The 26,925-nt window shown below is 40.3% G+C and overlaps 1 protein-coding gene across 2 annotated transcripts; it reads left to right on the forward strand.

The window, feature by feature from the left end:
• Positions 1 to 681: 681 nt before the first annotated feature.
• On the forward strand, positions 682 to 26,778 carry LOC101468963 (putative ribonuclease ZC3H12C). 2 transcript variants are annotated; one of them, XM_004573026.4, is made up of 6 exons: positions 682 to 789; positions 17,803 to 18,628; positions 19,563 to 19,702; positions 19,856 to 20,090; positions 20,304 to 20,410; positions 20,580 to 26,778. In XM_004573026.4, exons 2-6 carry the CDS (start codon positions 17,916 to 17,918, stop codon positions 22,097 to 22,099), a joined length of 2,715 nt encoding a protein of 904 aa, XP_004573083.3. In that variant the 5' UTR covers positions 682 to 789; positions 17,803 to 17,915; the 3' UTR covers positions 22,100 to 26,778. The 2 variants fall into 2 exon arrangements, with proteins under 2 accessions (XP_004573083.3, XP_076731319.1); XM_076875204.1 differs by lacking the exon at positions 682 to 789 and adding an exon at positions 10,135 to 10,577.
• The last annotated feature ends 147 nt before the right edge of the window (positions 26,779 to 26,925 follow it).

Below are 26,925 nucleotides of genomic sequence, written 5' to 3' on the forward strand. Positions count from 1 at the left end.
AAGTGTAGGCTGATAGTTGCTAAGTAGTGGAAAGAGGGTGGGATTAAATAACCTTATGCTTCTTCCTACTCCTTTTTGAACATGTAAGACATTTATAATTAATTATTATTGATTTGTTTTCCTTTTGTTTTCCTTTTTTTGTTTGTCTCTTTTTCTCAGTTTTTGTTGTTATACTTTTTTAACTTGTTCAAAATAAACATTGTATTCACTTCAGTTATATGGACTTGATTGTCTAAATGGTGGATTCAATAATGAAGTCTTCTGTTTTAAATGAAGAAATTAAATTAAACTAACCTCAAACTTTAGATACCTTGTGTTTTATTCTTCTAAACACAGATACTCTGCATTAGGACGCATCTCCTTACTTAGTACCAGTGACTGTTGTGGAATTCTTCATCTTATTGTTCCTGTATTTTGCTTTGAGCATTTAAACATCACAGAATCTGTTCAAAGGAATACGTTTCCACTTCCTTTTGTCTCTGAGCCAGAGAGAGGAGGTTAATGGCGCCATGTAAAAATAATTTGATAGCAATATCGTCTCTGGAGCAAAGTGCAAGAAACAGATTTCATGCAGATGCAGATCATGGCCGCTAGGTGGAGACTCTCAGGCAGTCACAAGGAAACGCTCACTGCTCGGCTGTTCTGTAGATTTCCTCTCTGACAACCACGAGATCCCGAGAGCAGCAGCGTCAGCATGCAAACTTTGCACTACCATGAGAGTTTTTACAAGGACACTTGTCGTAACATGTGATGGAGAATGAATTCAACACGGGAGGATGCTACGATAAAGTAAGTGGACATTATTTTGTTTTCAACAAGATATACAGTAATGAATAGTCATCATTAACGACATGCATAAGAAATGAAATACTATATCATGAAATACTACATGTAATAGGGATCATATATGAATCTTTTCACACTGCCTGAACAAAAATGCACCAAAAGATTCCTTACTGATTCTTGGCAGTTTACATTTAGGGAAAAGAGAAGATATCAGTAAAGTAAAACATTATAAAAACTGGAACCAAGAATACAGTATGCACAGGAAATATTTTAACTTTAGTAAAATCAATATGAAGTCGGTGTAGCATCACAGACATGTCCAAAGATCGTTAATAGATATGGGACAGGTGTATAGTTATTCTATGTTGGGTTTTTTTTAAAAAACAAATATTTCTGTAAAGTGATAGTGCTGAATGAACTCATGGTCAGTGCAGCTTATAGTCTGCAGACATAAGTGCAGTATACAATATAATTAGCTAATGTTGGGATAAAATTTACTTACTAAAATAATTCCTCATTAAGTATATTCAGTTTCCTTGTTCGTGAACACATACAAACACACTGCCACTCACTTTCTCACTAAGCCCTTTGTGCTCAAACATGTCATCTAAGCTGGGAGCTTGATGAATTGAGCAGGAACAGGAAAAACTGATCTGTGACACAGTGGCACAAAGGCAAATGGTTGTGAAGAGGTCATGGATTTTCTACACAATTTGTGACATGATTGATTGATTGATTGATTGATTGATAATTTTAAGAGTCTTGTAGTTGTTGATTTGAGGTATAATCATGTTGGGCATTTGCACCATACACTGCAGATGGGCACAGCAAACGTTAATAAACGAATGAAGGAAGGAAGGAAGGAAGGAAGCCTGAATTATTAGGTTCTGGTGAGTGCTGTGTTTTGCGACAAATGGCCATCTTTAGACATTATCAGCTAATAATGTCAGCCATAAACTGACATATGTGTAAAATATTAGAATTGAAAAAGCAACTGAAGCACAAACTTCATGAGTGGGATGTACCACACAGCAGACCATAACCTTTTCAAGTATTGCAGTTAAAAATGCTCCAGAAGGCACCAACACCACAAGTAAAGAGATGTAGCTCAGTGATTTGAATAAGCTGCTTGTGTTGTAGTTTTAAAAAAAATATAATTACTGTGCATGAGATGATTTTATGAAGGGGGAATAGACTATAGAGAGTTTTACATCAAACCGTTAAGCATAGCTGATGCTGAATTATGAAGACTGGCTCATTTTTGGAGGCAGACTCGTGTGACTTTTAGAGAAACTTCTTTTTTTTTTGCACTTCAGTGATGTCTTCACTTTTTCAGCCACAGAGGTTTACACTTGATTTGCACCCATACATCCTCTGCATATGTCCCCAAATGACCTTTTACCTCCTTCGCCTGCTGCACTGAGCTCCAGACATGACTGTGGCCCGCCAGGCAGAGCATGTGTGTGTCTGTGTGTGTGTAAATATGCATGTGTTAGCAGAAGTAGGACCACGGCACGCTCCCATTGAAAAGAAAGGGTGATGGTAAGGCCAGAGGTCTCTGTGGATGACGTTTGGCCCGGCAGCTGCTGGAGCTGCTCCATGCTTTTGTTTCTCTGTGACCCTTCTGACCCGGCACTCGCCCTGATGTCAAACACACACACACACTTTCGCACACCTGCACATAGTCAGACACATGACCCCGCATACACACACACACATGCAAGGATGTGCAGGCATATATGTAAATTTGATTATTTGCTAAAGCGCCCTGTAGACACATACACACACAACGGTGCTCAATAGGCCAGGCCCTGTGGGGACGATCCATCATGACTTAATCACAGAGCTGTGAATTTATGTGTGAAACACCGTGTACATGTGCCTGATTCACTTTATGTAGCATTAAGAAATTTGTTTTGCTTCAGAACATTCCCATATTTTTTCTTCTAATTCTCACAGAGTGCTCGAAAAAAGTGAAAAAGAACTCCTCAAAATCCCGCTAGCATTACCATAAACAAAAGACTTGGAACACTGAAGTAGGTCTGCAGGTAGCAGCTTGAAAATTGCCACAGGTAATTGGCAATACAGAAATATGGATGTTGTAGCATCGCTTTTCAGTTCTTTAGAAACAGGGGTGTACTGACAGGTCACCGCTGTCGACTGTTTGACTGATATTAGCCTGCAGGCAAAAAGGACCTGTATCAGTGTCAGTTGCTGATATTTCTCTGTCGAGTCCTGGCGAGCTTTGCTGGTAGCCAAGTCGTGTGTTGTGTGCCATTATAATTTGGTTTGTAATTTCCCAGCAAACAGTTCAATCTGATGCAGTAATATATTGCCAGTGTATGTTTCAGTCTTTAACCGCTTTCTGACAAACCAACAGTGAAAATTATCCTCAGTTACGGCCCTAATGTGCTTTTTAAAACTACAATTCCAAAGATGCTAGCCAAGTTGCCATGGAGGTTTTATTGGCCTCAGCTATGTGGTAAATCTCAGTAATGTGTGGCTGCAGAATCACTCCATCTCCATTACACCAAATACAAGCCTGCAGGAAACAGCAGGTGGTGTGTGTGCGCACTAACATGTTTTCATGCTGCCTCCTTAAGTGACCCAGAGGGCACTGGCCTGAAGGCCAACCTATTGTTCTTTCAAAGTCCTGAGTGACCCCATCCCATTCCCCCCCCCACCACACACACACACACACACACACACACACACACACACACACAAACCCCACACACACACCCGACACACACTGGTTTGTTTGACTTCCCTCTTCATAGGTAGCAGCATGTGTAGAGCCTGTTAGCATAGTATTGTGTGTGTGTGCGCGTGTGTGTCATTGATACCAGCTGGACTACCTCTTCCCCTGCCTGTTTCCACCCCTCAGGCCTTGTTAAAGGGCTGGAGTAATCCTTGCAGCCTGGATCAGTGTTTATCCAGTGTACTGTTTGAAGATCTGCTGCAGACCCTGCTCCTGGCACTTACTCAGCCCTCAGCGTGGATTACCTTTACACCCACACTTATTTCTATCCTTTTTGCTCTGTCCTTATTTGTTTTGATTACTTAGATCATTGATTTTAGAGTAAAAAGGACTCAACTGGATATTCACTGTTCAAGGACATTAAAATAATCTTTTAATGGAGGTACTCAGGGTGGTGTAGACAGGTTAAAGGTTATTTAAAGTAATCTGCAATCAGAGCTCCAGAACTCTGAAGTGAAACGCACACGACGCAGACCAGCATGTTTGGTGCAGCATCAAAGATTATAACAGACATCTCTAAAGGTTTCAAGTTTAAATTTACCCAGGTTGAAGTTTTAATTTTCCTGTTGGAACTCATTCGATACTGCAGAATGCTTAAAAAAAAAAGGAGTAAAATGTGTTTTAATACAGTCCTAGTCTTGCAAAAAAGTAGTTTTAAATAGTAAAAGTGTGGGATATGATGGTGCAGAATTAGGTGAATTAGATCGGAAATGTGTACCTGTGAAATGCAGGCCACTTTTGATATTGATTCAATCACCGGTTGTTGTTATTCATCCAGATATAGGTTGGGACATGTATTAACCCATAGTTATATCATCCAGTTGCGCTGTTTTACATGGTGGTTTTCAGTGTAGAGTTGATATGTTCTCTTCTTGTCTGTATTTCCTTATCTGAATTTTAAACTCAACAAGACTCAGCGCAAACTAACCATAGAAATCCTTTGTAGAGGAACCACTTTGTAGTGACCCACTATCACACATGAGTGAGATCCTGTTCCAAAGCTGGGTAGAATATAGACGAACAACATAAATATGGATTTTCTGGATTATGGACACAATATAGAAATCGCTTATTAAAACACAAAACCCCAATTTTCAAAATGCTTTTAAGAACAGATGCATCAACCAAACAACTCTGACTCAGACGTGCAGTAACAGGCTTTACTGTCATGGCTGTGATCTTTATGTCAGATTAGGTAGCGCTTCCATATGCTTCCTCCTTTGTCTGAGGCAGAAATGCTGCTCAGGTCAAACAAAACTACTCGGATTTATCTTGTGTACACAGCGGCGGCGGCGGCTACTACACCGCGCAACACTGTGCCGTGCTACACTTCGATAGGGTTGGTAAGGTGCAGGCAGGCGGCCGGGAGCAGGACACCTGTTCATCCTGCGACTTGAAGCAGATGGTCCACATGGCGCCTGCTCCCCCGAGGGGAAAAACTGTCAGCTGAGCCCCAATTAAGGAGTCACTGCAAGTCATAGGGGAGCGGGGAGTGGGGGTGGATGATAGAGAGAGAGAGAGGAAAATCAGTCTGATAATCAAATAACTGTGACGTGATAATTGAACAAATCAGACTGTGGAATTAAAAGACATGATACTGCTGGTTAAGTTAGGAGCCCTTCTTTACTTTACTAATTACTAACCCCCCGACATGTGAGTCATCTAATCAGCATACACAGATATATGATATACTTAGCTATGCTTTTGTCACTTGAAACTAAGCAGTTTGTTTTTCCAAGTAAAAAAAGTTTCAGATAATTTAATTGGACGTTTTTCTTTATGGTGAATTGGAAAGACTTATGTGAGAAAAGTGTGCCATATTGGAAAGATGCATCCTTTTAAGTAAATCTGTGCAGTCACTTTCAAACATTTTGTGTGCAGAGGTTTAAAAGGGAAAAACCAAAATGTGTAGTCACAGTGTATTCATATCTGCAGTAAATAGTCACACAAAGTTCTGCTTTTGATTGCTTTTCTCTTAGCCCGTTTGAGTCGGTTGTTTTTGCTGGCGCATATCAGACTTAAATTCCCTTCTCAAACAGTTTCACATAATCCAGGTCAAAGTTGTGTTGCCTTTTGTTCAGATGCAGCATCTTTTTATCTGAAGGGATGTTTGTTGTGTTTTTTAAAAATGCTTCTTTAGTTTTCTGTGAAGGTTAGAGTTCGCCAACTGTCCCCAAGTGTCTAAACAGAGCTTTGCAGAGCCACACCTACATGCTGTAGCTGTGTGAACTGTCACTTGTTTCAGAAATGGGTGGAACAGCCGGTCTCCTCTGCTCTTGGTTTTTAAGCTTGGCACTTGTTGCAGGGAACACAGAAGCAATAACAGACAAAAAACTTTGCTGAAGTGAAACCTTGTTTAAAACAATTAAACCTTGTTTAAAGCAATTAAACCATTGTCATCTGTGGAGGTTTCTTTCTTTACGTATGCTTGGCCTCTTTTCCCCCTTGCAAACATCCTAGATGTTTGCAAGGGCCTAAGCTACGATCCAGTTTAGGCATAAAGTTAATCCTGTCAGGGAATGTTCTTTTGGAGGGCGGAACATATCAGTAGCCTCTGGATTGGTTGAATTATTATTTTCCCTTAAAGATGTGGGAGGATAAATCTCAGATTTCAATTTAGTTTTATTTTAAAGCTCCAAATCACAACAACAGTTGACTCCAAGGCGCTTAAAGTTACAATAACGCACAGATTTCACGGCGTAGGGGCTGTTGACATCCCCAGACTAGCTGTACTTTAAGACAAGTTGCCTTTGTGATACTTTTTCTCTCTTCTAAAGGTCATCGCCAATCATCTGTGCTGGTGAATCATGATGGCTAACGCCGCATACGATCCTTGCTGTCATTCAGGGCCTTTGAATTTCCCATCATCCAGGAACCATGCAAAGGGACTGGGGCTCTGTTTGACAGTTTTTTTGTTTTTTGAGGAAATGAGTGTGTTCAAAGCGTGTACACAGTAGACAGTACAGTAACAATTCACACCATAAGGGAACCAACGGCTTAGACAATGGATAATACAATGAAGCATTTCTTTAGCAGAAGAAGTCCACATTTCACACTATAACTACCAGATATGTAGATGCCAGCACATAACACACCTTTATCCATCTGAGGTTTCAGTCATCATCGGTGATGACTCCAACTCAAATCAGTCAAAGAAAAAAAAATCAGTCTAACTGACACACATTTAAAAAATAAAATTAAAAAAAATTATTTAAGGGACAGATTCAGAGTTAACGCCTGTGATGACTCAGAGGGTTCTTTGTTTGAAACTTTGACAAACTCTGCACCTACATCTTTTTAAAGTCTTCCCTGTAGAGGGAGTGACACCATTATGCTGCCTGTGTTTATCATGGGCGTACACAGAACAGGTATTACTGCTTGATGTGGTCAGATTTGCATTTAAAGAACCAGTGATGCCTACTGTAAAAACATAGCGAGTGCTCAACCCTGAGGGATAAATTCTGAGGCTTTAGACAACAATGGGAGCAGGCCAACAGTTTTGCATGGCCTGGACTTTCCAGGTGAGCCAGGTTTGGCCGCTTTTCATGTTAAGTAATTTAAAGTAATTTTCCTGGATTAAGAACCATGTTTACCACATGTAAAGTTGTTTACCATGGGTTTTTCCTAAGCAAGCAAAGGGGGCCTTATATATTTTTTCTCTTTTTGTTTTTGGAAGACAAAAGACAGAAGATTAACTGGCCAACCGAAAAGTAAAACAAAAAATAAGGGTCACTTAGAGAAGTTGAGACAAAGAATGAGGGGGACGCACGTTGTGGATGGTGTTGGGAAGAAGTATGCGAGATGGGGGAAGACAGACGAACTAGAAACAGCTACGGGAAAGCATCGTCTTTGTAATAATTGTCGTTATTTTATTTATTAAGAGAATTAAGAAAATGAAAGGAGATCTATTCATCTTTACTTTTGGGCTCTAATAAAGTAAAGTTCAATGTAATCTTTATTTATCTTGTATTGGTGGAGCGTGGGTGTCGAACATAAGGTCCGGGGTCCAGAATTGGTGTTGGCCAGGCAAAGACTTGAATCTGTTGCATTGGACACTTTGGAAAATGTGAAGGAGGGCATAAAGTTTTGGACTTTTTAAACATATTTTAGTTACATTTTTCAGCATTTTCTGCTTACAGAGACATGATCATTCATATTGCACCACAGTAATTAAGCAAGACAAAAAATTAAATAACAGAAAAGTTCCAGTTTTTTCACTGTTGACTATAGACAATTTTTTCACAATGGGTCTCCAAATAACATTTTCTGTGAATTAATGGAAACTTTCTGTTTTATAGTTACGGGACAATCTGCACAATGAGCTACTGTAATTTTTTCTGTAATTTTTCACATCTCTTAAAAACGTCATTGAAAATTTCTTATATTATGTGGAAAATCTAGGACATACTGTTGGAGTTGCACTTCCTTTTCTTATATTAAGCTGTGTCAAAGATTTAATATGTGGTTAAACTTCTTCACACTGATAGAAGTGGGAAGTTCAGTGGTCCAGCGCCTTGAAGATCAAGGTGGACTGTATTTGACCCCTAATATGAAATTTGACATTCCCGGTGTAGAGGTTGAAGCCCTTCAGTATTAACGCCCCACCCTTTGAGCCAGCTTTCTTCTAATTGGCTGCCCCACAAAAACAGACGGTTTGAACAGCAGGTGGCTGCTGTGCATCCACAAAATTAGCCAAAGGGCTACTTTTCATTTTTAGTCCCCGATCAGACAAAAACAACAACTAAGAACACCGACGTACACATCAGATTGCAATTCAGTAGCGCACTTCTATATTTCCCACATTCCCACACACATTTGACAAGAATTCAATTTGCAGAGTCATGAAAAATTTATGAAGTTCTCAAAGCAAAATACGATCAAACCTGGGACTAGTAGTATGCACCTAACCGAGTGTCTTGTTAGTGTAGCTTTATGAGTGGCATGCCACATAAATGACTTTCCACTGAGACTGTGTGGGCTTAGCTGGAACATCTTCCTGACTGTCGTCCGCTGGCAATATTGACTGCATTTCAAATGGAAACATGCCACATATGACTCTACACGAGACAAGACAGATTTGATCAAAGAGCCATTAAAGGTCAAAGCTCCACTACGTGAGGTTCAATTTGAATTTAAAGACCTGAGATTTGGTATTGAGATTTTTTTATCAAAGAATTTCAGAAATTCGATTATGAAACGTCTCAAATCTCAACAACAAAGCTACTTTCAGCTGCTCCCTTATTTACAAGGGCTTGCCACAGCAGGTAGCTCCACCATGTTTGATTTGGCAGAGTTTTTTATATCGGATGAAATCCTGTCTATTCCCAGGACCTAACTGAGATCTTTTGCTTTTTGCTAGCCAGATGTGTATAGATGACGTGCACGTGTAAAAAGTGTGATGTGAAAATAGCACTTGAGCCCATAAAATGATCAGGAATGTTTGAACCATGGTCGCTGATGAAAGGAGCTGAGGGGTCTTTTTTCTAACCTAGACTTCTACGCAATTGGAAGTCTTTTTGCAACTAAAGCAGTCGCCCCCTGCTGGTCATTAAGGATACCTCCGGTTGGCTTAACTTTTCAGTTTTTGACTCTGGTATACAGTCTGTTATTTATATGTCAATCAACATTCCCTCGCTGACATCTACATTTAGATTAAAGGAATTTAATCTGCTCAGGAACGTGGAGCACAATCTTCCCCTTAGGTGTTTGCAAACCTCACACAGAAATTGTTAAAGATTACGTTTGTTCACGGGATGTTTTAAAATGTGTTTTTATTATTCTCTGGAAAAATAAAATCATAAATATTTTTCTATCTAAATTTGAAATGACTGGTTAACTTGAGCTGTTCAAGTCCAGCCCGACCTCCTTTGAGACTGAAAAATTCCTCCTGATTGTAATGGCTGGGGGTTTTTTGTTTTTGTTTTTTTTACTGCGTTAGTTTGGTGTCTTTTGCTCACTGCAGCTTCCTTCCCCACCTGCTAACTTTCCATAAGAGAGATGCATACGCACTCGTAGGCGATCACACTCCTGACACCCATTTTGGGAAGCACACACTACTTTTAACATAATTGTGTCATTGTCTGAGTCAAGCCAGTCCTCCCACCATGAAACAAAGATGTAGAAGGCAACAGCCGTCTCCACCGAGCCAGGTGTTACGCAGGGCTCCATTCTGGGTGCTGTTTTTTCTTTCTTTCCTTTTTTTTTTACTCATTCTTTCTTGTTGTGTATCTGTTTGTGTGTGTGTGTGTTTGTGAGTGCATGTGCGTGTGTGTCTGGGTGTAATAGCTCTAAGGACGGTGTGTCCGTGTGCAGCTGCCCGCTGAGGGCCCTCCTTTGTATCCCCCTCCCCTCTATTGTCAACTCATGCCTTCTCGTCCATTCATGGCTGATGGTCGGCGGATGGTCTGGTGATGTGTGCGTGTGTCTGTGAGGGGTTGGGAAGGGGTGGAGTTACCCTACTACATCTCACAGTCCCTTTTTTATTGGTGGAGAGGGGGGTGATTGGCATGTGTACAGAAGGAGATTTGGTGAAGAGACGAAAGTGAGCTGTGCGAGGAGATTTCTGTGCTCGTATTGGTGGGCAGACTCACAGTGAGGAGGGGACGGTAGGTGCCTTAAACTCCATCTGCTGTCAGTAACACTGCTAGCCCTGCAGCTTCAGGACACATCACTCTGCTTTGCAACAACAAAAAGAAAAAAAAAGGAGAACTTCATGGTTGATCACTTAAGACTGCTGCCAGACTCGACCAGGAAACTCATTTTTTGCTCAGCCCCACTTGGACTGGCAGCTTTCTCCAGTTCTCTAGTGGATACAAGACATTTAACTTCCTTTTTTTCCATTAAAAGAAAATCGGGCCATACTCCTGGGCTTAGTCCTCACCACTTTACTGGGTCATTTTCTTTTTTAAAATCTTTCCCACTTTGTGCTTTGTTGCTGATATGATCCAGAGTAGCATGTCAGGAGACACTTTGTAGGAGTTCTTGGTTCTTCTGTGCTTTACTGCCTTGCTGTTTCTCGTGGAACTGTTCGGTAAGTCTTACTAATTTACTTTTGTGCGTTTAGCTTGGATTCGCGTTGGCCCGTTAAAGACGCTGATAACACTGCTGTCATACTTCATCCTGGATTATCTGCAGTATTTTGATGGGTTTTTTTCACTCTTTTTTTTATCATGAAATCTCTGTAACCATATAACCTAATGATAAACATATGTGACCAGTGAACAGACGTGCTGTAATACTACAACAGTTAAAGCTGCACAGTCTTTGTTGCTGTAACGCTCAAACGGGGACATTTATAGACTAATAATACCTGTTAGTTACTGAGTGTGATTTTTAGGACAGCGCAGTTCACTCTGGAAGGTTGTCGTATACATAAGCATCGCAGTCTGAGCTCACAAGTGAAATTAAGACAAGGCCGTTTGTGGTTTTAAATCAGGGCTCTTTGGGGGATTCCTTGGGTTTCCCCCTCAACGGGTCATTGGTTAGGTTTCACTTCAATTAAATTAATGTAAACAAATTATAGATTATCATATGTGCTGACGAACGTTAGCAGGGTCTGGACCACTAAATGTCTCCGTATGATGGCCTTTAGTTGAGCAGCGAGGGAGGCAGAATCAGACTCTGCACAGCTTAGAGGTGAAACCGAGTGCTGTCCGCTACCAGAAAAAGCCACATGACAGACAGTGGTGATATGTATCAATGAGGATGAATCTGGACACCACCAGTTGCAGTCAGGGAGGGTGTAGGAACAGGATGCTTTCAGGGAGGTCCCCTGTGGCTTCAGCAGGCATCTGTTGTCCCCACCACCACTCCCCCAATCCTATATGCACCCCCACCCCCACTCTCCGCACCCTCTTTGTCCCCCTCCCAGCCGGTCGCTGGCGTGGCAGACTGGGTCACTGCTGTACTCAGCCGGCAAATGGCAGCCATGCGGTGGCCCTGAGGGACTGGTCGGGGTCTTTCCTCAGGGGAGCTCATCCTTCCACCCCACACCCAAGGGGGCTAACCCGGGATCACAACACATATAATGATACGCACAGACCACTGTCAGGATGGGCAGGGTAGGTCAACGAAGTGCAGACTGCAGCATCTGCTCAGTATGGAAAGACTCTCAGCTTCCCCTCGATGAAACACTGACTCACCGAAGTTTGGTAGACAAGTTATTCTTTCCAATAAAATACACACTCAAAATTAAAACTCACGGTAGCTGGCAGTTTGTGAGACTCTTTCTTTCTTTATTTTATCCAAAGGGACTTAAAGGATCGTTACAGTTCTTCAAGATTTTGATGCATGTAATTAAGTTTTTTAGGAGACTAATCAACGGCTATGCATGCTCAGCTAAATGGTTTAAGCTAATCTGTCACTGCAGCTCATCTTGTAATATATGGCTGCTCAACAAAAACAGTATTCACCAGCAATTGCATTTTTTTTTCACCCATCTCTGATATTTCATACTGAAAAGAACAAAAAGGTTGGTGATTTGACACTGTGTGGTGGCAGAAGCTAAAAAACTCACCCTGTAACTAAATATAAAAACTATGTAAACTCTCTCCGTGTATATTAACACTATACAGTCATCTGATAGGCTGAGTTTCCTCCCTACAACCAAGTCCACGTTTAACCAGGAGACAATTGCTTGTTTTCTGTACTTCAAGATGGGCTATTCCGGATAGACAGCAGTGAACAGAAAGTTCATTCAAAACTAAAGTTTAGCATGTGTAGGGATCACGCCAGCTCTGAAACCACTAAGCTGTTGGAAGACACCCACTCTTATTTTCATGTCGGCTGCACACCTGTGAATTATCGCGACTGCATCTTGCATTGTGGTGACGCTGTCATGTTACCAAAGACTGACAGATATACAAACACCTTCCAACGTACTCAAAAGTCTCCTTTGTAGCACTTCTTGCTGCTGTACAGGACTCTTGAACTGCATTCTTGGTTTATGATCCACACCCACAGCATCAACACTTATAAAACTAAATGAAGCAATAGATGCTGCTGTTCAGTGCTTCAAAGTTTAACTGGACATTTTCAGATATTGTACAAATCCACCAGCGATATTATTTATTTATGTATTTAGTATGTTTGAAACACAAACTATAATAGCTTAATTGTCATCCAGGTCTTTGTGTAGTATTAAGTAACATTAAAATGGAACTGAAATATTATAAGAAATACTACAAGGAACAGCTAATGGCATTCCTCGTGAGTTATTGGAGTTTTTTTTTTTCCTCTTGGTTTTCCCAAAAACTTCCATGCAAATACATTTGTGTATTCACACTCCTTTATATGGCACACGTATATAGTGCAGAGATCACACCACATGTCACCGGACTGCCTTATAAGTGGGTTTTCACACTTGCTGTGTCACTCTCACATTTCTGCTGACTCCTCAGATTCCGTCTGGCATCCTGCGACTGAAGTCCGCGCGGCTGATGCATAAGCAGGCATGCTTTGCATGTTGATGTGCTGGTGTGGGGGGTGAATGGGTTTAAAAAAAAAGAAAAAGCCCCAGCCTCCGTCTGTGCATGCTGCTCGGGCCGAGAGAACAATACTCCCATCACAGGAGGACAGATTGTGTGGCAGCTGCATTGTTGAAGGACGGCACGCCAGACACACTTCTTCCCCCCCGACACACACACAAACTCACTCTCGCTCTCTTCCCCTTTGTTTTTTTTCTGTTTTTTTTTTTTTTTTTTTTTTTTTGCTGGACTAAATTATTCCGGCTCTCTTGTGGCATTCAGGATGAAAAACAGCGGCGGTGCAGCTTAGACGTCGGGGGTCGGGACATTAAGAGGCCCCTGCTTTCCGGTGCTTTAGCGTGCGATCTGAGAAATTCTTCTTTAAACTATAACCATAAATAGGAGCACATACAGAGTGCAGAAGTAGCTCTTTTGAAGTGATTTGCAAACAACTGGTGAAAAAATGTATCTTTTGAAATAAATGTTCAGTCTTGTATGAGGAGCAGCTTCATGAAGTGAACTGAAGTCTTCCAATGCTACCAGACAGTATTTGTTCACCTTGTGTCAGCACATAAAAAAAATCAGCATTATTTGTCCAGAGCAGCATAACAGAGTATTTTTCTTTCACAGAAATCTTTTTTTTTTTTTTTTTTGACATCGTACTTTGAAGAACAACATTTGAAGAAGATGCACCAAACTTGTAAATAACATTCCCGTTCACTTCTCACAGATCTCAGGGCAGTTTCATGCACTGGAAGTACCCTCCGTGGGTATTTCCACAGATAAACAACCTTACATGCAAACACACAGTTGTTGGTATTTGTTTGTGATGTGAACCGTTGTCACTAAAAACTGAAGCAGGCCCACTCTGTCCACATCATACCAGTTACAGGTGGGGTGTTGAGGCAAGTCATCATATGACTGGTTTTCAACTGTCACTTCCTTTTTCTATGCCTCTGTTTGAAGATAAATTTTTTTGTACCTTTGAGGTACCCTCAAAGGAGGATCTTGGCTCTGTCTGTTTTTTTATGCATGAAGCCAACAAGACTAAACTAGGTTAACGGGTAATTTGTATACAATGCTTTTTCTTGCTTTCCTTCATATATATTGTGCTAGAACAGTGGATGTTCATGTTCAATATGAACCAAACATGAGGCATCACGCTCTGATTCACAGAATTTTTATCTACTCTTGGATCTGTATGTCAGTGAGAGTGGATATTATATGAAATAGTCATCTCTGGCAATCAGCTTGGGCTGAAGAAGCCCCACCCACCTGGTGTACAAACCTGCTGTTTATGAAGGGCAGGAACTAGGCCGAGCGTAAATAGTTGATTTTATTTTTCTTGGCTGGTTCAGTTGTACAATTTTTGTGATCTGCTGATACAAACAAACAGCATTTTTTAATGTAAAATATTAAACTTCACTGGATATAACTTATTTCCCCCTAAACTTGAGTAAGTTAGAGGATATTTTTCTTGCTTAAATATCTAAAAACTACATGCTATGTGCAAAAATGAAAGAGTTGCTTTAAACCACCTTTATCCAACATATTTTACCTTACCAAACAAAAGCTGGTGCAGCAGATTTACTTAAGAAAACTAATGTCAGGTGCTTACACTATTTTTCAGTATCTTTATATATTTATAACTTTTCTCTTTTTCACTCATCTCCATAATGTTTACCTTGCCTCCGTTGCTCATACCGAGGCTGCTAGCAGCTAGCTGGTGGCTTGCTCTGAGCGCTGGACAGCTTTATTTCTTTTTTTTCTTTTTTTTTCAAATGTTCATGTTTAGCTGTGTGAGGGTGATGTAAGTGTGATTTAAGAATATTAAATATCCAGCACTATCAAATAAAGGTACTATTTTGAACTTTAAAATATGCCAGGCTTATTTAGTATGCTAAATAAAAATATGGAACCAGATATATAGTATTTCTCCCCACACCCTCTAGCAGATCATTACATGAAGGAACCTTTTAAAAACAAGCGCGTCCATGCTCACAGGTCCACACACACAAACTACACCCTTTTTGGCTCCTACCTCAAAGCACACTGTGCGCTGTCGATCTTACGTGCTGCACAATAATGTTTAATATTTAGTATTTACTGTTATATTCACATATATCATCGTGATGTTGTTTATTGTATTGCTCTCGTTTTCTTCTGCTTGTTTTCTTTTTTTCTTTCTCAACAGGTGATCCAGGTGATTGATATATGTATTTTTTTTGTCTGCTTATTTAGTTGGTTTTTGTTTTTTTGCCCTTTATCCCCGTCCCTCTTCTCCGTTGTTTTTCCCCCTCTTCCTTTCTCCCCTTTCTTTTCCTCATTCAAGTCTGTCCCGTATCTAGCAAGTGAAAATAAAAAATAAATAAAATAAACAATAAAAGGTGAATCAAATGGACCATTACGGCAAGGCTGGGATGGTCAATTTGGTAAAGTAAATCCGTTGGGCATCTTTCTTTGCCTTTAGACAATAATTCTGATGGCAAAGGAACCAAACGGGACAGGCAAAAAAAAAAAGACATAGTATTTCTGAGGAAATGAGCAACATTTAAAGTCAACTCAAAATGAGGTTATAGCTACCAAAAGCATCGGTAATTTAGTGGATGTTTTGTGTGAATACACTGGAAGTAAACAAAGACATTTAATTTCTTTTTTTAAAGTGGTCACTGAACAATTTACAGATCACTCTTTGTTTCAGCCAGTCTGTGCACCCCCACACAACCAGCAGGCCACACTCAGAGGCTCTGAGCAACATTAGGGGTTTCTCTCATTTGCTACCACAGATGGAACTGAGAAACATTCAGGAAGGCCACATAAACACAAACACTGACTGCAGTGTTAGCTGGTGTATCACTGACTGAATTTCATAAACATTACTTAAGATTTTATGTTGTGGATTTAAATAGAAGTACAGCTTTATGTAATGTAGTTTGTGTCCAACTGTGAGGATTTCTTCTGGGCTTTCGGTGATCAGTAAACTAACTGGAAAACATAAAACATGTACTGTGTTTGTGTTAATGGGCAGTTTGTAATTTTTCTTTGTCATGGTAGCTCACACAGCTGTAACAGTAACGCTTGTTTGTGTCAGAAAGAGCCCTCTTTTTATGATTTTGATAGGACGCCCCACCTCTATAGTGGCCGGAGATTTGAAATAAGTGGAAAATGTGTTTTTTGACTCATGTCACGGCCAGCACCTCCTGCCTCTTAACATTAGCTTTGTCCAGTCAAAATGGATTTAATTTATCATACATATATCCATGGCTTTTTTCATAAATTATTCTTAATTATAGTTAATCTCCTGTTGGCTGCTCATGTTTGTAAATTTCGGCTGTACCTTTTCTTGCTGCACGTTTAGATTTTGAATGTGCAAAATGTGCCAAGCAGTTAAAAATGCGTTTGATTCTGTATGACAGCTTATTCTTACCTTTACTCTGAGGACACAGATGTGCCAAACAGGGCTGCTAACAATAAAATCATGTTTGCAGTGGGTTTTCTCACTTACTCAGTGAGACAGAAAAGTTAACGCACTCTGTTGAGTTATCACACAAAACGTGTCCGATGACTTGCCACAAACTTTGCAGATCTTTGTAATTACTGTAACGTCATGTCGTCACGTTCATTTCGGTTTCCATTAGTGAATGCAATCACTAAACGCATATGAATGAATTTTGCTCATATTTGTTTTGAAATGATGTATCAAGAAGAAGCGCTTTTCTATGTTTGAGTATGAAGTCACCACAATATGAGGAGACAAACAATGTCAATCCCATTTTAGAAGTTACAGCTAGTGCATGCATTGATTAGGTAAGCGGAGAATCTGCCTGTTGGCCAAAAAGGCTTTTATTTTATTTTATTTTATTTATATTACTGGTGTGAAGCAGCAATGAAGTGTTTCATATGGCAAGATCGTTGGCCTATTTCTCACTGAGCTGTTGTTTCAAAATGTAAAGTAATGTATTTCACAAAATAAAATGCATATGTCAATAAGAATAAGAATGCCTGCATATGACAGAGTCAAGTTTTGTACTCTGTACATATAAAATGAGGTGCTTTAAATCGTAAAGTATCAAACTGAAGAATTAAAAATGCCTTAAGCAGAGGGCTGGATATGATTCAACAGTGTTTCTGACAGTGCTGCTGTTCTTTAGCAGATGAAAATTGCCCGTGCTGCACCGTTATTACGTCTGTGCTGGCTTCCCCTCATTGGCTCGGTACTCGGGTGTTTAGCGTTTTGTCCCAGAGCTGTTATTTGTTTGACAACATAACTCATCACTGTTAAAATGCAAATCAGTAGAAGTTGGTAAAGATAGTTTTCAGCCTGCATGTTTTAAGCATCATAAAGCGTGCACCATCAGCAGCTTTTCATTTGAATCTTGCAGTCAGAACTTAATATGCAAATTAGCTATTGGAGCAGACAGACTCTGTCAAGACGCATCCCAGGGCAGAGGAGGTGTTGCTGCTTTGGGCCCTGCGTTTTTTTTTCCTTTTGATGAAGAAGAGGCGTGCTTGAGATGGGAGGAAGAAGCAGAATAAAATACCCTTACAGCTGCTGGGGAGAATTTTTATTATCATTGGGCCATACTTTAGATAAACAGATTTTTTGGTTTTTAATGTTTATGACATTTCAATTGTTTTTTATGTAGAAGTTAATGGAGTACTGACCACGAGTGTTTCTGTATTTGAACATAAATGCAGTGTAGTGCCCTGTGTCCTCATGTGATGGTATCACATGACAAGTGAGTATATACTGAGAATTTAACCAGTTCCTTTTTATGTTTTAATTCCCAGGTACCCTCACAGGACTAGTTAGTAAGTGAGTTAAGTATCAGTAGTAACAGTGGGGTCAGTCAGGTGTTTGGGAGGTCACGGAGGTAGTGGAGCTGGATGTATGAGAAGGATTCATGGGCCTGAAGGACCATCTGGAGGATGGGACAGGCCACATCCTCAGCCCAGGGCTGGATCTGGACTACCTACACGTGGAAGGTGCTGAACGGCAGGCTGGGAATTTAGGAGCGGGTGTCACTGTTAAAAGCAGCAATACTGCTGGTAGCAGAGGCATTAGCTCTATCATTCATTCAAGCAGCAGTAGCAGTTGCAGTAACTTTTCTGAAGAGAGTGCTATCTCTGACAGTGAAGATGAAAGGCTCCAGACCGGGTCTGGTTCTGACTCTAAAACACCGCACCACGATCAGCTTCACCTACACCAAAGGGAGGAGTCCTCAGTCTTTCAGCCAGTCAGGCTGGACCTGGCACCAAATACATCTCCTGGAGACCCCCCGGAAACATCTCTGACTGACCCCATCACACACTGCCGTACGAAGGTGGAGTTCGCTCTCAAACTAGGCTACCCCGAAGAGCTAGTGTTGCTGGTCCTGAGGAAACTAGGCCCTGACGCACTTATCAATGATATACTGGGAGAGCTGGTTAAACTGGGAACCAAAATAGAGATGGATCAGCAAGGAGGTCAAGCTGTCTCACAGTCTCCCTCGTCCTCTTTGTCCTCCACCTCCAACTCCTCTCTGGATTCTTCTCGGCTACTGTGCCGGTCCCACCTGCTAGAAGACAAAGAAAACCTGCGACCTGTTGTTGTGGATGGAAGCAATGTAGCCATGAGGTGAGGAGGAGAAGCTTTGGAATATACTAGGGTTTTGTTCTGCTTTCATGTATCTACCTCTTTACCTCACAAAGAGTGTAGCTTTATTACTTTATATTAGGCTTAAGAGCCTAACATATATAGCTAAGCTGAAAGCCATATAACACACATTTAGAGAAATGCTTATTTGTTGAAAACAAGCATTGTTTAGTTTTCTGAATTTTTGTAAATCCAGTTTTTACCAAAACCATTTAAGAAGATATCAGTTTAAAACTATTAATGTTAGTTACATGTTATATACTATACATGCTGAGACAAGCAGCAAGACTCCGGCATGCAATAGAGGAGACATCGGTGAAAACAGGTGTAAGATTGATTTAATCAGATTTACTAAGAAACGAGTTGGAATACAGATGGGTTGCAAAGTGGCTTGCAGTGCTTTATATTGCCAATTCGATGCATAGAAGGGTATCAGCTAATTCTAGCTGAGCTTGAGATTGTGGCCTGTGTGAACTAATGCTATGCCTTTGTAGTTTGTATCACTGGTTTGTAATTAGTGACACAAAGTGAAACAATTGTTCATTGTGGGAAGATGTAATACGATTATGTAATTTTTGTTTTTGCTAAATTGTTTTTCAAAGTCTCAGCAGTCAGGGAAGACAACTATTTAAAAAAACAGTTCTTTCTCTGAGGGTTGGATTTACAACCTTAAACCTCAGATGGTTACAATCATTAGTAAAATGCAAAAACACATCTTCATCAACAATATCAACCTGAGGATACTCTACATTCAGATGCCTAATTCAAGAGTTTGACTTCTAAGCTTTTTTTGTGTTACTTGATTATAATTCAAAAAACATGAAAAACCTGCCGTACTGACAGTATGACTATGACAAGCAAACAGGCAAAGTTTAATCTTAGCTGTGTGGCTGATGCTTGCCTTCTGTTTGTGTAGTCATGGGAACAAGGAAGTTTTTTCCTGCCAAGGTATCAAGCTAGCAGTTGATTGGTTCTTGGAGCGAGGCCACCGTGACATCACAGTGTTTGTCCCTGCTTGGAGAAAGGAGCAGTCGCGACCTGATGCTCTTATCACAGGTAAAAATTACAGTCGTTGTCACAGTTGAAAGTCCCAGAATAACAACAGTGTGAAGGATGTGATTTAATATCCTGCTCTTGGAAGCATTTCCTATTATCCATTAACTCTAGTCTTTCTCTCTATATTTAACTATTGCACCTCTCCTTGTTCAGACCAAGAGATCCTGCGGCGTCTGGAGAAAGAAAAGATCTTGGTTTTCACTCCATCACGACGCGTTCAGGGACGTCGTGTGGTTTGCTACGATGACAGATTCATCGTCAAACTGGCCTACGAGTCAGATGGTATAATTGTTTCAAACGACAACTACCGTGACTTAGCAAATGAGAAGCCAGAGTGGAAGAAATTTATAGATGAGCGCCTGCTGATGTACTCGTTTGTAAATGACAAGTAAGCATATCGCACCAGCACAAGAAGCAAATCTGTTGGATTTCCTTTTAACGTCATTGTTTCCCTGCACCTTTGAACATACTAAATAACATGCTGTCTTTGTGTTACTCTAACCAATTTGTTGTTAAAAAAAAGGGAGAATTTCAACTTATGTCTGTGTTTGAAAGAACTCAATATTTGCATCTAATTTCAGTCTGTTAACTGTATATTTAGATTCATGCCACCTGATGACCCGCTGGGACGCCATGGACCTAGTCTTGAGAATTTCTTGAGAAAGAGGCCTGTTATTCCTGAACATAGAAAGCAGCCATGTCCTTATGGTAATAAAAAAAATGTTTAGTTATGTTTCTTATCAAATGCATGCTTATCAGCTATGCTGCAGAAGATGTCTGCTCTTGCATAGTGGAATTAGATAAAAAATTGTACGAGAATAAATGCTTTTTATTCCAGTACAATGACAAAAAAACTTCACATTTTTTCTTCCATTAGGAAAAAAGTGCACATATGGCCACAAGTGCAAGTTTTATCACCCTGAAAGGGGTAGTCAGCCCCAGCGAGCTGTGGCAGATGAACTCCGTGCCAGTGCCAAAATTTCATCAGTAGCTTCAAGAGGCCTGCTGGAACATGCCCTGATGGCGAAGAGCCAAAAAAATGGTCAATCAGAAGGAATGGCTGAGGCCCCGCTGATTCGGGATACCGGAAAGAAACAGCCAAATCGGAGCCTTCAGAGCTCCTTCAGTGAGCTCTCAGAGGACAAAACTCAGGTCAGTTCCAAAGTGGAGGAACAGAGGAGAAACAGCAGTCTTAGTGGCAGCTGTAGCAATAACATTGTAGCACATCCTGCTCCAGGGGGACCGCCTTCATCGGGACATCTGGAAAGATGGGAACACCCTGCTGGAAGTACTGGATGCAGCTCCGGTATTGCCGGGGCTTCAGGACCAAACAAAGCTGAATCTTATTACAGATGCAGTTCTCCAGTGGTGGGCTACAACTCTGTGGTAAAGGCTTATTCGGGACTCAGTCTTGTAGTGCCACAGACTCCTGAATGCTTCTTTCCAGGTGAGCTCGGCACAAGTTCACTGGCTTCAGATTGTAGCAGTGAAAGCAGTGTCAGCTCAGATTCTTTCTCTCCTGACCCCGTGTTAGATGATAGCCCCAAGTGCCATCACCATCATCCCCACCACCACCACCATCATCATCACTACTCTGGCCAGTACCCTCACCAGGCAAGCCGTGTTTCTCCTAGTCTGAGCCAGCATTCTCCTCGTGGCTATGTCCATCCTCAAGGACTTTGGAGACAACGTGATTTTGGCATAGAAGATACTCCAGCATCTGTCACCTCTCGCATTTTGCCACATCACGTTAACACCGCTTCTGTCTACATCCAACCCCAGCAACAGCTTCAGCTGCTCGCCAATTTTCCAGGGGAACCACCTCATCCACAACATCCACCCCAAACACCCACTACTCATGCCCGGTCTCAGAGCTTCCCTCGAGGCCACAATATGGTGGGCTCCCTTTGGCCGGAACATGGGCTTCAGGACAGAGTGTGTGAAGGCTCACCAGTTCATTCTAGAAGAAACTACTCTGTGCGAACCCAACAACCTCAGCACCAGCAGAACTGGGACCCTAATTATGAGCCACCCCCTAAGCCTTACTATGATCTGTTTTCCTATAAGAGTTTTCCACAAGTCCATGGACACTCTCCTTGGGGCCAGCAAGTTCATTCATCACCACATGGCCTTTTAATACCAGGTCTTCCATCGCTTTCACAGCAGTCTCTTCCATCTGTCCCTACCCACAAGAGCCACATGCCCTCAGCAACCCAGCACGCAAAGCCAACTGCCTTGGGTCGATACCAGGACCTTAGGGAGAGGGTGTTTGTTAACTTGTGCGGCATCTTCCCTCCAGATTTGGTGAGGATGGTAATGACCAGGAACCCACATGTGACGGATGCTCAGGAGCTTGCAGCTGCCATTTTAATGGAGAAGTCACAGCACAGCTCTTGAATAAACACAGTGAAGTTTTCATCTTAACTAAACTCGTATTTGCGGGGATATCCTCTGTAAGCTTAATAAAAAAAGTCAAGTTGGGCATACAGAAACCAAAATCACAAGATACGAGACTCCTTCAGCTGTTAACACGCTGCCTTTTTAATGCTATTATTATACAGAGAAATACCAAAATTGCCATACTTTTTTTCTAGAAATATGCCTGCTACTTCTGAACGTAACATAGGAAAAGGTAGGGGTGCATCTGCATGTTTCATCTTTTTTGGTTATGAGTCAAAACAGCACTGTATTTAGGGAAGCTTTTAAGGTGTTTCAAGGGTGGCAGTATTGTTGATTTTAAACTTATTTATTTGTTACATTTAAGTTATTTATATAATTTTAAAATTATTTTAGTTTTATTGCACTTTTTGTTATTTTTTTTTTCTTCAGATCATTTCTTTTGGCAATCATATCAGGGTATAATTATAGCCGTTTGCGCTGTTTCTCTGTTTCTAATTTTTTTAGTCACTGAGATGACAACATTGGGTATGTAGCTCTAACATTTTCAGCATTAACGTGGCACGCACGTATTTGCCACATTGCAAATACAGCCCGACCATAGTTGACGCTCAAGTAAGCCCAACAAACGGCTTTCTTTCTGTGCTGACAGGTGGCAGATCAGTTGTTGCGAGATTTTGTGGATTTCCCCCAACAAGGAAGTGAAACTTAACCAGCACCCACAAAAGAAGATAGCAAAAACTCCACTTGAAAACCCCAAGCTCTTGTTCACTTTTGAATGAGAGTTATTTCCTCTGTTAGGATAGCCCTGTCAGCTGACTTCACGGTTCATCACGCGCTGTTCCTTTCCATCGCTAAACAATATCAGTGTGCTAAATCAGGTTCAAAGTGTGGCAACTGGAAATGTTTATGGGGAACAGATTGTTGGTATTGTTTTAATTTAAATTATGTGTTAATTTATTATACTTAATGTTTGTGAATGTGAGACACGGGGTATCGTTTATCAGTGGTGGAGGGTTTATCTGCCTCTAATGCTTTGCATACAGTTGTGTTAACTGCACAGATCCACAGTTTTTTGTTTTTTTTTTAGTTTATGAGACATTGAATAAAAAAACAAAACAGGCACCGGGTGAGAATCATAACCTTAAAATCACTACATCACCACTGAACTACATTTTGGACCATGGTAGTTTTTTACTTTGCAGGGTTTTTTTCTCAGGAGATATTCATGTTTGGTTTCAAAGTCTGTGGTTCTGTTAAAAAAAGACAATAAAAATAGTTTTTAATAACTTCAACTGATCCTGACCATCACAGACCTCCTTAAATGCCAGCAGGGCTCGTATAGGTTTCCAGTTATCCTTACTTTTTTAACCATATTTTTTTTATTTATATATTTATATTCATAATAATTTTGCAGTGCCCAAGGTGACTTCTGTGAATTGCCTGTTTTCTCCCAAAAATCGAGGGGCGGGGGGGATTTAAAATATATTTTTAGTGTTTTAAAATTATTTTTAAGTTGTGTCTTCTTAATGCAGCTTGCTTGGAGCTGTGTGTTTTTGAATGAAATTATGATAATTTATTTTTACTATCTCTGCCAGTGAGGTTATTTTTATTACCCGAGGAACTGTTTGGAAAGCTAACTCTCTCGCCTGGTTAGCTTAATTTCAAGTAGCCCGATGACACCTCTCTTAGTTGATACAAATTGTATCCTATATGGTGAAAATAAACATTGTTTTATATGAAAATGTGAGAACAAGTTTTCAGTTGAATATTTTTATGTGGCAAAATATGTCGCCCGTGATAGTTCGGCTTTTATGTAAGGGGGATTCTTGTTCCCTGTTTCCGGGTGCAGTAAAGTCTCAAGTGCACTTTTTGGATATAGTTGTGTGTATTGTCGGTGAACGGAAAGCAAGGTGGAGTCTAGCTCAGAAATGGTGAAACCTCTAACACTGGTTAGCTAGAGGCTAAGTGGGCACACGCTCATAAAACAGTAAAAGTGATCAGGGTTAAAAGTTTTATAACAGAAAGAGCTTGTTAAAGTTGTTTTGTGATGTGATTGGCTGTTATTAAAGTTTCCTGGCATCACACTCCATGGGAGCAGCAAACGCTGTAGCTAGCTTGAATGTTCCAAATGTTTCTTAAACACTTTCCAGAAAATGTATTTCTTTATTTCTGTGGAGCTTTCTAACATCAAAAAACTTTATTCTCAAACCCTGGAGAGTTGTATGCAAGGCATGAACAAATGTGAGTAACAGTCTGTCAGGTTTTTGGTTTTTTTTTTTTTACACATTTTTTCTCTTATCATTAGCCTACATTGTTATCCGCTATGATGCTAAAGGCTAAGTCTGTGGTAACCCTGCTAGTCTGGCACTATGTGCTAGTGTTTGCTAAATGGGCTAAGACACCCTACAGTATAATTTAACAAACTTCTAAAGTTATTGTGTTTACATTCTGATAAATATTAACAACTTTATTCAGTGTACAAATACATATTTTTCTATTATTACAAACGTTTTAAAAAGGTATTTTTCTAAATGTGTGTATTTTTTTTCTCAAAAAAAAAAATCCCTAGAAAGTGTGTGTTAAATCATGTCCTGACATCATGCTGTGAATGGATTTCTTCATAGCTGTTGCTTGAAAAAGTGAATTCCGACTGAACATGAAGCAAATTTCTGTCTTGAATTATATACTTAAATTTAAGTATAGCTAATGTGCTGACTACACAGATGTAAATGTTCTTTAGCTAGCAACATACAGGCCACATTTGGAATGACTACAGTTAAATCTCTTCTTTTTTCCGTCTTATGCATATGTCCATTTAATATTCTGTCTCTTTAGCTAGCAGTGATCAAAAAGAAGAACCTGGCTCTCAAGAATTCTGGATTTAAATATGTTGGAGAATTCTGCAACAACTAAGATGGTTCATATCAGTTCATGGGGAAAAGATCTGAAATGATAGACAGTATCAGAGATGGACCTAGCCACCGTGACGTCAAGCATTGAGTAGCAAAACCCCATTGAAAAGCACAAGCGTTTTCTTGCACCATCTTAGTGTTTTGAATCTGGACTCGGCAACTAGCATATCCTGGATTATCATTACTGTAATAAAGTACTTTAAGCTGCCCTGTTATTTCTGAAAGGGTCATCTATATATGACAATCATGGAGACAATTTTACCATCAATTATAGCCATGATTAGTCCCAATTTTGGCTCTCTAGGGATGGTCACACAGTCCTTGGAACTGGTCTGCAACTTCTGGTTGTGTGGGAGCAATGAGTAGTCTTTGACCAGTTGGCAAGTAGCTTCTGAAGGAGGATGCAAATGGATTGCTAAAGCCAGGGCATAATAAATATTCCACCACCGGCTGGCAAAAACCTCCTTGCGACTGCTTTGGTTGCTAGCAGGTTGGTAGCAGTAAGCATGGAACACACCAACTTCGGTTGCAGTTTTTCTATGCCATAGGTGGTAGTTAGCATTTTCCCTGCAAACTACAGACGATGGTAGCAATCTGCTGACAACCAAAGCAATAATAGGAGATTTGTATGTGTGTAGTGAACTCAGATTTGCCTCCTGTTCAGTCTGAATGCGCTTTATTTGCATTTTGAATTTGCATGTGGGGTTTGTATTAACCGATGACGAGCAACTTGTCATTTGTTGCTCATTTGACTAAAATCATGATGTGTGTTTGTATTTTATTAGGTGTTTTATCAATAGAAAAAATGTAAAATGCCGACAGTCCCTGTTTAGCACATTTATTCACATGTTTATTTTTAGTGTGCTTTAATACAGCTTCATTTCTGCTACAGAAATAAGTAAGTGCCATCTCTTCAGGGACCACAGCCAAGGAAAAGGCTGTTTGTTGCTCATCTCTCGGGCTAGTGGTGCTTTTATTAAACCAAAATTAAAAAGGAAAAAAAAGTGTTAGACCATTGCTGCTGTTTCACTGTATATTCTGCTAGGGAATAAAGTGGTTCTTTCTATAATGTGATCCAGGATTATGGTGGTAAATCACAGTATTGATTCATACATAGAGTTAACAAATTAAAAGGAAAACCTGAAAGGAGGGGAGGAGGGAATTTCTGGGTTGCATTTGTCCCCTTGGAGGGAAGCGTCAGTTGTTCTGGGGCGTCATATTTATCCTGTGACAAAACATTTCAGTTCAGATGGCATTGATGAGTTGATCACCTGACTCCAACCCCACCTGCATGTTAAACAATGCTTCCCACCACCATCATCAAAACACTAAATGCAGGAATATCTGATAGAAGAATGAAACTATCCTTCCAGATGAGTGTCAGAGACGTGGAAAATTGACATTGAAGCCGTTTTGTTTGTATTTGGTGGACCAGCGCTGTATGTTGTCACTCATCACTATATTGATTAAGGTGATTAAAATTGTGCTTCACAACAACTTTTTTGATTTTTGGTTTAATGTACAGTACTTTCACTTTTTCGCCCCTGTATGAGTTTAACTTTTTATTCTATAAAACCACCATTCCAGAGTCGGTTTCACCAAACATTTGTTGTGCTCGATTAAGCTTTAGAGATTGAAACCCAAAACAAGAGCACATAAAACAAATGTGACATACCTACAGGATCAGGGAAAATGTGGCTGAATGAGACATGTTGACTGTTCTTGTGAGTGATGTAAAAGTGACCAATAAAAGCCTCACTTAAAGCTTTCACGTCCTGCCTGGTCTGTGTACATGCTGTATTTTGGTATAGTGTGATTTGAAATAAGAGTCTTTTAATTTTCCTTCATGAACATTTTTATTTGTATTAAATGTAATGTGCCTACACTGAACCACAGATGCCACAGAAACCT

Source organism: Maylandia zebra, linkage group LG16, assembly GCF_041146795.1.
Source record: "Maylandia zebra isolate NMK-2024a linkage group LG16, Mzebra_GT3a, whole genome shotgun sequence".
NCBI classification, from domain to species: domain Eukaryota; kingdom Metazoa; phylum Chordata; class Actinopteri; order Cichliformes; family Cichlidae; genus Maylandia; species Maylandia zebra.